We start from the raw sequence: 12,435 nt of genomic DNA, 5'->3' as shown, positions 1-12,435 counted from the left end.
TATCTTCGTCCTAGACATGGTAGAAATAAGCGTATACTGCACATTAGGTAACATACTTCTCGTAATGATTTCATAGGAAAAGGTTAGCACCATAAGGTATCATTCGGAAAGAATTAATAGAGTACTAAAGTGTACGTATGGACTTGCAAATAGCTTGTAAGATGGAATAAATTAACACTAGTTTTGCATGAGTTTCATCGACTACTTCGTAGCTAGGAGGATGATATAAATTGCGTAGTCGTCATGAGAAAAATGTCATTCATTAAGAGCCGCAATTAGGAGTAAAAGCATAAGATGCCAAAGGGTAAACAACAAGGTTGTAAGTACGACTATTAATGTAAGATCTAGTAGGTCCTAGGGAAAGTTAGTAGCCAGATTATAGTGCACCAAGGAAAGATAAAGTTATCATGAACCATGTGATACGTAGAGGAAATCAATCGCATGTTTACGCGAATTGGAGGGGTGATAACTATTGATTCCGTTAGATTTAGTTTATTACCCTTAGAAGGATTATCCTTGTCGCAAGACAAGCGTAATTGAATGGACTAAGTAATCTAAACCACAAGGATTCGTATGGACATGATTGAGTCGACATGATAGGAATCCTAAGTGTTACTAGGGTTTAGTGCAATAATAATTCGACCTAGCTTTAGACAAAAACCGTGAATCTAAAGATCTTACACACGTTCACAAAATGACGAAGCGGTGGGATGTTTATGCATGAAATGATCTAAGGCTTTATCCTAAGGATCATGATGAAACTCCGACGGAGTTGCATATTTCTAGAACCATGGGCCAACCTAATTAGGAATGGGTTGGAAGATACCCAATAAAAGACCTGTTACTCGATGGAGGTAAACTCCGTGATCGGGAAACACTAAGCAATGGATAGACGGATTCCGTGGAATAGATGCAATACTTGTGCACAAAGCTGCAATATTGAATAGACTTGAGATTTGCCCGCAAAGAGTCTTGTCATCTCTTGAAATGAGGTTGGCAAGTTATTGAAGGAAGTCAAATTACAAGAGGATGAGTAATCATCCTGTTACTCACTTTTTCTTGGGGAATAATTGCCAAGGGAAAAGGAAAGTTAGGTATTTGCAATGACCCGACAATAAACTAAAGCGACATGATCGCTGGATCCTGCCACAACAAACCTAATGTATTGGAAGGGTATGACCCTAACCCAAGAATGATAGGAATCTTGCCAAGCTGCAATTGATTCCGGATCGAATGCGGGTTGCATTCGGAGGAAAAGGAGTTACTCCTTAACAGTTTGCCAGCCAAACGACCATTGGAATTTGATTGTGCTTATAACAGTTAGAAAGCACTGTTTGCATTGTTTGCTCAATGAACTAAAGGAGGAAAACATATCTAAATACTTCAGGTTGAAGCCTGAAGGGAGAGGCAGCTTCAGTTACCCCCGACTGCCTGCCTAACCCTAACCAAGGGGGTTGTGAACCGCGCCGGGAACGTGGACCGAACCCGCCGTGAGAGGTCTCTCCGTTGAGTTCTGCTTGGAGCAGGAGGACGCTTGGGTGCCAGGGGGGCTCTGGCTGTAAATCCCTCGCCTTCCGGGTCCTGCACAAGAGACTAACGTGACTCGGGATTGGATCTCGAGGCCCGCATACTAGTCTACGGGCGGAAACTTGGATTAGTAATCACTGAAGGATTACTGGATAGCCTTCGGGCGGATTATGAATGCGCCTACGGGCGGGAACTCCTTGTATTGCAAAGATAAAAGGATTAAATGATAACAAAGAAGTTGTTTGACATTGTTTTCTTTATGTCCTGTGATAAGATTACGTGAAGGAACCAGTGCTTAACAGGGCTAATCAAGGAAGCTGTTTGTTATATGTCAAACTAATGTGGTAGGTAATTACATAACTAAAACAAACCGAGGAAAGTGCGGAGGATGGACCATGGGTCCGTCCTACGGATGGGTGGTCCCGGTTAGCCGGGAACTTTTCTCAAGATCTTCGATGGACAGAGGATGATCGTCATCACCGACACAAGTAAGGAGAACGATGACTTGGAAGTACCGATTACCCGATTCAGGCTGTTTTAGGGGAACGGAATGGGACTATGCCTTTTGGCAGAGAGGTCGAGCCTTGCATCCCTCTCGTTTCCCATTCTCCTTGAACCAAGTGCAGCATGAATCCGCTTCAGACCAGGCGTTCTGCGTAAAGTAGTTCGATCAGGTCTGACGCTAGTCGCTGTTAGTAAATGACCAACAATTCCAGCCGATCCTAAGTGGGAACGGCCAGGACGCTTCCGTTACGTGGCAGACGCGGAAGTCCTAGATGACAAAACCCGCAACATTCCATGGGAGTGCCGGGTGGAGTTTTCTAGACAACCTTTCCGATGGACTGCTAAGACGTGTCCTAGAGGGTTCCAGTGGACACGTTACATACAATGATCGATGATGATGACTTGGTTTCATCTCCTCTAGGTGGAATTAACAATGATGAAAAGACTTAGAGATCCTTTGCTACTTCTGTATAATATGTACAAAAGCCATTTCTTAATTATGATGTGTTGGTTTCTCTCACAATTACTAAAGACATCAGCATGCATAGTGAACCTTTAAAAAGGAGCAACGAACAAGCCAAATAGTTCTACTATCTTTCAGGAAGAGGCTAAGGCAGGTCCTCTCTAAGAGGCCATGGTTTTGGGTGTTCTCGCAGTAACCAACAAAACAAGGTGATTCAACGATTTGATGCTATGTAGATTTCAAGAGGCTATTATAACTTTAGAGATAAGGGGAGGTCAAGACAAAGAGGTTCCATTTTAGGACAATGTGATTGCAACAAACGAAATGCATGTTGATCTTTGCCATGTAGAATTTGGTGTATCAAACCATATGACTAGCCGTATTGAATGGTTTGGAGAGATGCATGATTTACAGAGTCCAAGTTATGTAGTTGTCATGATATGGTGGTCAAACAAAATCTTTGCTTAATGTATTACATATGCCATCTATAAAAAAGAATACAATATTTGTTGGTTAGATGGTAGAGTAAGGGTTCTAGGTGAGAATTAATGCACAAAGGGATAATTTTTGCATTACTTCAATAGTAAGTGTAGATTAATTGAAAAATAAAGAAGATTTGACTATATATATGTTTACTTTGGATCATAGTTTCTTTATCACATTAATGGTTTTATATATGCTTAAGGCAAAGACATAGTTATAAATACTTAAATCTAAGGTTACAGAGACCCTCTCTAGTTTTGTATATTTCAGAATCTCACTTTCTTCAAGTTTAACCACAAATCTAGCCACTCCTTGTGCCTCTTCTAGTAACAAGTCATAGAATATAATCATTAAGCATTGTAGGGTAAGCAAGTCAAGGAAAATATTGTTAAATTCATTGAATACAACTTCCTTTTTCTTGCCCTTGAAGCTAGCCTTCATATGGAAAGACTCACTCAGAATCTCCATTACCTTGTTATTCACTCTTTGTCTAATAGTTCTAATCACAGATGGTCTCGGAAGTATGCAATTACGTACTTGTCCTTGCTTCATATTTGATTGTAAAAGCTGAAAAAGTTATATATAAGCATCTCGACTGATACCAATATTATCTAGTGACTTCTGCACTAACTCAGTATCCAAATAGAGATCCTTTATAAATGACTCCAAGCATTGTTTCTTTGCCTTTTAAATTTCTTGTTCTCCAAAATATCTTTTGAAACTACTGAAGGAAGATGATGATAATAAAATTGAGATGCTTTCGAAGAACCTCTTTCACTTGCATTCGGTTGAAGAAGAGACCTAAACAAAATCAACATCACAAATCAATACAATTAATTATAAACAAAGTCATATTTCATAATTTTAAAGTGGAAAAAAATGTACCTTGCTGCTTGGATTCTTTTACTACAACTACCTTCTCCTCGTCTGAGACTCTCAATATTTCTAAGAGCCTTTTGTCGATTTCAAAGTCCTAAAATAGTTTGCTTTCGTTGATAAGATTTGATGCGTTTCTCCAACAAATGAATCCTCTGTTGATAGCCTTATAGCTTTTGCAGTAACTCGTTGTTATGTTTTGATAAAAGATGATTCTCCAATTTGAGGACATTCTTTTCTGCAACCAAGTTAAGTATATAGCCTAGAAATCCATTATAAACATCACCAATGAACCTCAACAATGAAGAGCTATTATAGAAAGGCGAAGTGCTATTTTTGCTAGGATCTTTGGGATATAGCCTGCCATCTAGCCAAAGATCAAGATTCTTCTTTCCTTTAAACCTAAGCATATGCTTCGTAGACTCTGTAATAGTAATGGGTTTTTTTCTCTTCCTTATTGATTCATACTCACTATCCAACTCAATATAAAGATGATAGAGAGGCCTTTTACTAGAGCTATAGAGATCATTGGATGACTGACCCATAGCTAAGGATGTGATTAGAAGATTGGATTGAAAAAGTATGTGAATTAGAAACAAGAAGAAAAACGAAGAAGAAATTAGTAAGGATGGGAAAGAAAGAAGATCAGAGGGAGAATGAAGGGAACTAATCAAATGTTGAACAAAATTCAAATTGAATATTAGTTTTCACTTTAATGAGGATGAGTAAGATCTTCACTATGACAATCTTTGTCACCTTTATGGTGACCTAGATTTCTAGGTTTGATGTGACCACGAGAATATCACGACAATGACTTATTAACAAATTTTTATATATTTACTTACCGAAATATAAAAGTTTTTAAAAATCTAAAAAATGATTTTATTTCCTAAAATATTTAATCTCTCTAGGATCGCTTACATGGCATTTTCTAGACCTTAAAACTCCCCTAATGGTTTTTCAATTTTAACAATGTGACAAGATACCACCTTACTCTCATACCTCATTTATGAATTTTTTATCTTTGGAATGTAGTGCCCCAAATAATCCATAGAGTTACTTTTCCATCCTTGACTTGATTTTAATATGTGGAAGAATCTTGTAGCTTGAGTAGAGAGAATTAAGTGCACCACATGTGCACACCAAGTGGATATAGCCTATACGACACTACAAAACTAATGTCTAAGCTCACATGTGTATCACATACATAGAAACACACATCAACCATGCACATATCGTATAAATTAGTTAAGTATTAACACGTGACTTTGTGGAATTTAGATGTGTAGAGAAAAAAGCCTTTGAGAGGCGTGTAAGAGGCAAACATTGAAAAAACATGGAATACAATAAATTCATGATATGCATAAAGTGTACTAGCGAGTACAACCAAGTCATGATATGCATAAAGTGTACTAGCTGGCTCATTCACAACGTTTATTTGAGTGCATAATAGCCAAACGACCACCTACCTTGGGGGGCAAGTGGAAGCATTTCAAACCACTTTTTATATTCAAGCATATGAATTCTTATCTCCTGTGGAGTCCCCACCCACATACAAGCAATGTTTGTGTGGGATTATTTCACCAACTCTATCACAAGGTGGTCTACCCACCAAACACTAGCAATATCTAAGTGGAATTATTTCACCAACTTTATTGCAATGATAAATTAAGTTGTTTAGGCTAAGTATTGAGAAGGACAGCCAAAAGTGAGGTTTGAAAATCTAGGCGCCTCTACTCTACTAAAAATAGATCCTCATAGCACTAGAAAATGTCCAGCGGCTTGCTTTGCAGGATATTGCCAAGATTCGAAAATTAATATTTCGAACATTCACAAGAATATACAAGGTACATTATAACTCGATTAGAATTTAGAATGTTGAAAATGGTTATAGAAATTCCAATACACATGTCATATTATAAGTAAACATACATGTCTGAATGTTAAAAAGCCTAAGAGAACATGCTCGAAAAGGAAAGAAGCTCCAAGAAAGTGAAGTCACCACTGCAACCTTTTGCAAAGGTGTGCACATAATAGCAACTTGCAAGCCTCAAAGTTCATTTTGAAGTTAGAAAAGGTAAAGTGTGACAATGACTTTTACCCCTAACACCTTGCCCTTATGGGAATAAATTGTATAGCTCTCTTTAACACATGAGGAGAGCCAAGGTAAATGTGCCAATGGCTTTGCTCATGATGATATTTAATGATGCCATGATGATTTTGGAGATAAGATAGAAAAACATACAATTCCAACTCATGCATTGAAAAAAAAAAGAACTTCTACTATTCCCAAAAACAACATTCCATGGGGGCTAGTGATGTGGAGAGAAAAAGACTTATGATGGGAATCTTACTTAGATATCAATCATCCATGATTCACTAAGAACATATGTATCAATCTAGTATATTTCATAAATTGTCATTTTCATACCCAAGCTATATGCTTTGCTTACCCTTTAAGCATAAGGTGTGCATGTGCATTCATGACCATCCATGCTGATTGTTAGTAAGACATTTCCCATATTAGGAAGATTCAAACCCCCATATATAAAACCCTTGGTTATTATTGAGGTACCCTTATAGACTATATTAGAATGTATGGATCATCTTTGGTAGTCCAAATTTCTCTATTACACTTGAATCACCTACAATGCATAAGTGTATAAATGTCTATAAATGCATCCCCTATGTAGCTCAAGGTCACAATATGTTAAAAGTATGTCACGCAATAAGTTATATGGTGGCATACATTCATAAGTGACCAACCCAAGTATAGCTAGTCCGAGGGCCAACTTCTTAGTAACTAGACTAGAACCTAGCGCTAGTCGTATATTAGGAAGAGAAAATACTATGCATGTGTAGTTGAGTCACTTTTGTCTTCCTAAAAAATGCCACATTTGCACATGTAAGGATGCTCAAAAGCATTCTCAAATTCTTCAAATCTCATGTGTTTGATACGATGCACCAATTTTAAGATAAAAATATCCAACACCAAAGGTACCACTTAGGATGAACAATCGCAAACAACATAAGTTGAAACTCTCAAGTAATGGTTTTGCCTTTTATATACAAGAAGCACCACCTTTTTATTAATAATGCGAGTTGTATCAATTGGGAATATTTACAATAGAACCTTATGTCTTACTTAGATATCTCAAGAATTATTTTTTAGCAATGTGACGAGACACCAACTTAATCTAATATCTCATGCGTGAAAGTTTTCTCTCTCTAATGTAGTACCTTGGATAATCCATGTCTAAGAGATTTTCCTATTCTTAAGTTGATTTCACACGTGGAAGAATCTTGCAACTTTAGTGAATCAAGTGCACCACATGTGCACATGAATGGATATAGGAAACTAGTGTATAAGCTCAAATGTGTGTCACATATGTACAAATATACACATATATATAAGTACAATATGTATTGACATAAAGTAGTCAAGAAATTAACCACACAACTTTGATGGAATTCAAGTGTGTAAAGAAAAATAGTTTGTTAGGATCTAGCATCTAAATTTGAGGTCCTTGAGTGGGGCAGGCATGGCCATTTTGGGCTTCAAAATACAACTTAAAATTTGGGGCAAGGTGTCATAAATGAAGCCTAATAAACATGGTAAGGTGTTAAGCGTATATATGTTTACATAAATAGGATCTATTTACATATAGTAATGGTAGGAAATATGTGTTAAGGTTGCTTTATACTATAAATCTTGTTCTTGCATGCCATTTAAAATCTTAGATATTCAAATCCTTGATAGTTGAGCTCAATTATTTGGGACTTTCTTTTGATATTTTCACATGTATATGTATGTAGGACATGATAACATAAATTAAAATCTCAATGGATTTTTTTTGGAAGTCGAGTTATGTGTCAAATTTAAAGCATTGTTGCAATAGGCTAGATGCATAAACAATGTGAGTATCTTGAATAGAACACGCATCTCGACTCATTTGTTTTGAGTGCATAATACCCAAACCACCACGTGCCCATGGGGGTAGTGCAAGTTTTTCAAGCCACTTTTTAGACCAAAATAAATATTGTGACTTTTTATATTCAAGTCAATGAGTTCATATGTCCTCTCGTCCCCACCAAATACTATCAATGTCTACATGGAATTGTTTCACCAAATTTGTTGCAAGGTGTCCTCCTTACCAAATATTATCAATGTCTTAGAGTGGAATTGTTTCACTAATTATTGTAAGGATGAATTAAGTTGCTTAGACCAAATATTGAGAAGAATGGCCAAAACCAAGGCTTCAAAATCTAAAAGCCTAGATTTGCTCTTGCCTCTATTCTACTAGAAATAAATCCTTACCACTTTGGAAAATGTCAAAATCTTTGTAGGATATTGTCAAGATTCTCAATCGATGATTTGCTAAAACAAAGAGTTGTGACTAGAAAATCCTAGTTGCATGTGATTCTCTTTCTCGCTAGGCTTGCATGATATAATTGACCTCAAGCTATGCAAATAGGGTATAAAGTTGCATGAGACTCTCTTTATGAATATTTTAAAGTAATCCTAATTAAAACCTGAGTATCTCATTGATTCTTTTAATATATGAGAGTGTTTAAGCTCATATTAGTTTAGTTAGATTGAACTAACAAGTTATGTCACAATATATTGCATGTTTGAATTATATTTCAAGTTCATATCTTTTTAGACATGTTTGACTAAGTTATGTGCCATTGAATTGCATGTGAGAGTTTCCATCTATTGGAGTTCAAAGCTCATATTTGAGTAGATTACTTGTACTAGGTTATGTCCCAATTCCCCAAGCTATGCAGATAAATAGATAGATATTTTAATCTTTTACGGTTTCTCAAAAGTTTTCAAGTGGGAAGAGTCTGAATTGGGAACAGTTTCAAGTGGGATGGACTCTATACAATGACCCCGAAGGCACCTAGAAAAGATTCTCTCTCTCTCTCTCTCTCTCTCTCTCTCTCTCTCTCTCTCTCTCTCTCTCTCTATAAATTGATCAACTCTGAGGCAACTCTCTACCAATACATCCCCACGCATACTCATCCTCACACACACTCGCTCGTAGCTTATAATGGCGCTCGTCTCGAAGGCTCTGTCCTCGCTCAGTGGCATTGCAAGTGCATGCCATGATCATAAGGGTCATGAGCTGCACTATAACAACGTCCGCATGCTCACTACTCTCTCTTCCAATTACATTAAGCTAGCGGCTGCGGGAGGGCCTAGACCGGTTCCCTCAAGAAGTCGGCCGTATACGGCAGCACGCAATCAGTTAGTCGAAGATGGAGTCGTGACCACGAATGGGCACACGAGCACTGTTACGGGTGGGTGTTGGGCTACTTAGGCCGGCCACGAGAGAGAGAGAGAGAGAGAGAGAGAGAAGTGGACCGTTGGTCCGTTGTACTGAGCCTTGACTAACATATACATGCGTGGACGGTGGATGAGAGAGAGAGAGGGGACGTTGACTAAGGTTGTTGACTTGAGTTGAGGCTCGGATCACGTTTGACATGTTTAGGTGTGCCTGTGTGTAATTTGCAGGTAGTCCAGCAGCAGGCGGGGAGGAGTTCTGGAGGAAGGTGCCAATGTACGCTGACGTGGCGACGGAGGACTTCATGAGCTACCGATGGCAGGTGGGCCACTCGGTGCGTAGCAAGGAGCAGATCACGGCCTTCCTGGAGAACGTGCTGCCAGCTGAGGATGGTGGGTTCCGGGAGGACGTGCTGCTGGGGATGGAGCTGGCCCCCATGAGCATCTCCCTCACGCCCTACGTACTCTCCTGCATCGACTGGTCTAACCCCGTTGATGACCCCATCCGCAAGCAGTTCCTCCCCTTGGCCTCCACCCGCCAGGCCGACCATCCCATGGCCCTACGAGACAGTCTATCTGAGGAAGTGAGTTAAGACAGTCTCTCTGAGGAAGTGAGTTATGAGCGCCCCCCCCGGCGTCGCGTAACGGAATACTCATGTCATCGTGACGTTTCTGTCTGTGCAGCTTCAAAGTCCAGTGCCCGGTCTTATACATCGCTATGCTGACAAAGCTGCTCTAGTCTCTACCACAGTATGCCCTATATATTGCAGGTACACACCCTTGGATAAAGTTTAATTTATACGGAGAATCAGTTACAAAAACGTGCGCAACTTATTTTATTTGCATAGCAACGTACAACAACTTAGTGTCTTGGCCTTATCCATTTTTTATAATAATCCTTGTGGTTGGTAACTGCACGAGTGACCACACTTCCTAATTTGGTGCACGACAGCTTCACTCACAACACGAAAACATGTCACCTTCCGCTCGGGCACAAGAAACAATCACAGCAGTAGACCATGTACACGTAGAGAGAATCGTTTTTCAAAGGTAAACTAGGAAAAGTTAAGGATGATTCCAATATGAAAGAAAAGAAGATGGTGAGTAATGCACAAATGGTAGACTAGGACAAGTTTATGATGATTCATCTACAATAGCAAACTAGGAAAAGTTTATGATGATTCAAGTACAAACGAAAAGAAGAAAGTGATTTCTAAAGTTGTCTAGATTACTAAATATTAACTAAGCTCTCTTTTCTACTATTATAGGTTTTGCTACAGAAGCTACATTGTGGGAAATGAGACCAACGTAGTGAAGAAACAAAGCTTTGGGAAGTCAAACCGGGAGCGTTGGAAGGAGGCCTTTGAGTACCTCAAGACACATCCACAAATTGAAGACTTGACAATTTCTGGTGGTGATATGTTCTTCCTATCAACAGATGACATTGAGTACATTGGAGATACCCTCTTGTCCATTCCACACATTCGTCGTTTTAGGTAAGATGCTTGACAAATGCTTTAAACTTGTAAGCTTCTTACTATTTTCTTAAGAGATATTTGAGTAAAAAGAATACTTGGATAGTCCTAAAACCGAAATGCATCCTAAGTACATTAATTCGTCTTTATAGCATACCGTTTTCATAGAAGTGTTGTAGCTTGATTAGGATTTGAGCCCAATTTTCTTTCTAAAAGAGCATAGGTTATGCTAATTTATGATATGTATATATGTATGTACATATATACATACCTACACATACACACCCACACGTGTGTGTGCATGTGTGCATACACAAATATTTTTAACCAAAAGGAAGAGAATGCCTAATGTTTTCTTATAAATACATTTTTGCTAGGTTCGGAACAAGGGGTTTTACAGCAGCACCGATGCGTGCATTGAATGACCACACTTGGACAAATTTGATTTGTAGCTTAGTATCAAGGGGACGTGAACTAGGGAAACATGTAGCCCTCCATCTACATTTTAACCATCCAAATGAGATCACTTGGATTACTGAACTAGCGGCACTAAAACTCTTTCAAAAAGGGGTGACTTTGAGAAATCAAAGTGTTGTCTTGCGTGGTATTAATGACTCAGTAGAGACAATGTCTGCTCTCATAAAGAAGTTGGCTCACAACAACATCCACCCATATTACGTATATCAAGGTGAAATGGTCAAAGGTATGTGATCCTCACAAGTACACATGCACACGCACAAACACACACACATACGTGTGTATGTTCTTTTGCACACCCACATACACATATGTCGCTATGTACTCCCTAGCTATGTGCTTACCTTTTTTATCAAAGCTAGAATTTTCTCTTTGAGTATGTCCTAATCATAACTAGGACCCACTAGTCTCTTCATATGTTTGTTAGTGAAACTAACATCTTACTATTGTGACTCAGGAGTCGAAGACTTACGTACACCTTTATCAACAATAATACAAATAGAGAAAAAAGTACAAGGACTTACTGCTGGATTTAATGTTCCAAAATTCATATTGGATCTACCATTGGAAGGTGGGAAGCAACTTGCTCATCATTATGAGAGCTATGATCCTATAAAAGGCATAGCTACTTTTAGGTCCCCAGTGGGAAGGAAAGATGCGCTTTATACATATTGTGATCCGCTTCATGCACTATCTCCAGAAGTACAAGAAAAGTGGCTAAGTGGAGCATTGCCATGAAGGAATCATGATTGTGGTGAGGAACTAGATGATGGCCAAGGGTGATGTAAGGTGAACATTAAAATGAGTAACGTAAGAGAAAGATGATCATTGAACATGGGCTAAATGCTTAAGAATGCACATTCCACCATTTTCTATGTCTTGTAATTAGATCTCCACTTGATAAATCTACGTTTGACTTGTAGTTGCATAAACTAGTTTATGTTAGAAGGGATTCAACATGAGTCTTTAGTCTCTTTGTGATTTCTAGTTTGCCAAAGAAGGTCATACAATTTGAGATGAAGGCTTTTGAAACAACAAATGTAGATGGAAATTTCAATGTAGATTGTCATTGTCTCTAGCAAGAACATTTTTTGCCTATTTAAACAAACAATAACTAACTAAGAAGCTTGAAAACATTCACAACAACCAATTAGGGAGTTCTTCAACTTATAATCCGAATGGTCATTCCCTCTATTAAGAATGTTGCATCTTTTTACATAAAACATTAGGGCCAAAAACACTTCAAAAAATGCACTTTTGTTAATCACGGGATTAAGAAAAGGGCCAAAGAGAGTTTGCCACGTGTGCAAGAATATGGTATTCTTATCTCCTCTTTTTTGGAG

The 12,435-nt window shown here is 38.3% G+C and overlaps 1 protein-coding gene across 1 annotated transcript; it reads left to right on the top strand.

Annotated features, from left to right (window-relative positions):
• Window positions 1–8,870: 8,870 nt before the first annotated feature.
• On the top strand, window positions 8,871–12,131 carry LOC148008668 (uncharacterized). The gene is made up of 6 exons (XM_087674105.1): window positions 8,871–9,157; window positions 9,372–9,724; window positions 9,825–9,910; window positions 10,409–10,636; window positions 10,993–11,318; window positions 11,550–12,131. Exons 1-6 carry the CDS (start codon window positions 8,908–8,910, stop codon window positions 11,828–11,830), a joined length of 1,524 nt encoding a protein of 507 aa, XP_087530231.1. The 5' UTR covers window positions 8,871–8,907; the 3' UTR covers window positions 11,831–12,131.
• Window positions 12,132–12,435: the final 304 nt, after the last annotated feature.

This window comes from Lygodium microphyllum, unplaced genomic scaffold (genome assembly GCF_053477565.2).
Source record: "Lygodium microphyllum isolate KBCC unplaced genomic scaffold, Lygodium_microphyllum_v1.1.10 scaffold_93, whole genome shotgun sequence".
Classification (NCBI taxonomy): domain Eukaryota; kingdom Viridiplantae; phylum Streptophyta; class Polypodiopsida; order Schizaeales; family Lygodiaceae; genus Lygodium; species Lygodium microphyllum.
The sequence above is the reverse complement of the archived record's forward strand: the minus strand, read 5'-3'. Positions and strand labels throughout refer to the sequence as shown.

Bases quoted from the DNA above. Each gene is read 5' to 3' on its own strand.
- LOC148008668 (XM_087674105.1), top strand. From the start codon at position 8,908: ATGGCGCTCGTCTCGAAGGCTCTGTCCTCGCTCAGTGGCATTGCAAGT. The intron at 9,725-9,824 runs GTGAGTTAAGAC...CTGTCTGTGCAG, and splicing joins GAGACAGTCTATCTGAGGAA to CTTCAAAGTCCAGTGCCCGG. The intron at 11,319-11,549 runs GTATGTGATCCT...ATTGTGACTCAG, and splicing joins TCAAGGTGAAATGGTCAAAG to GAGTCGAAGACTTACGTACA.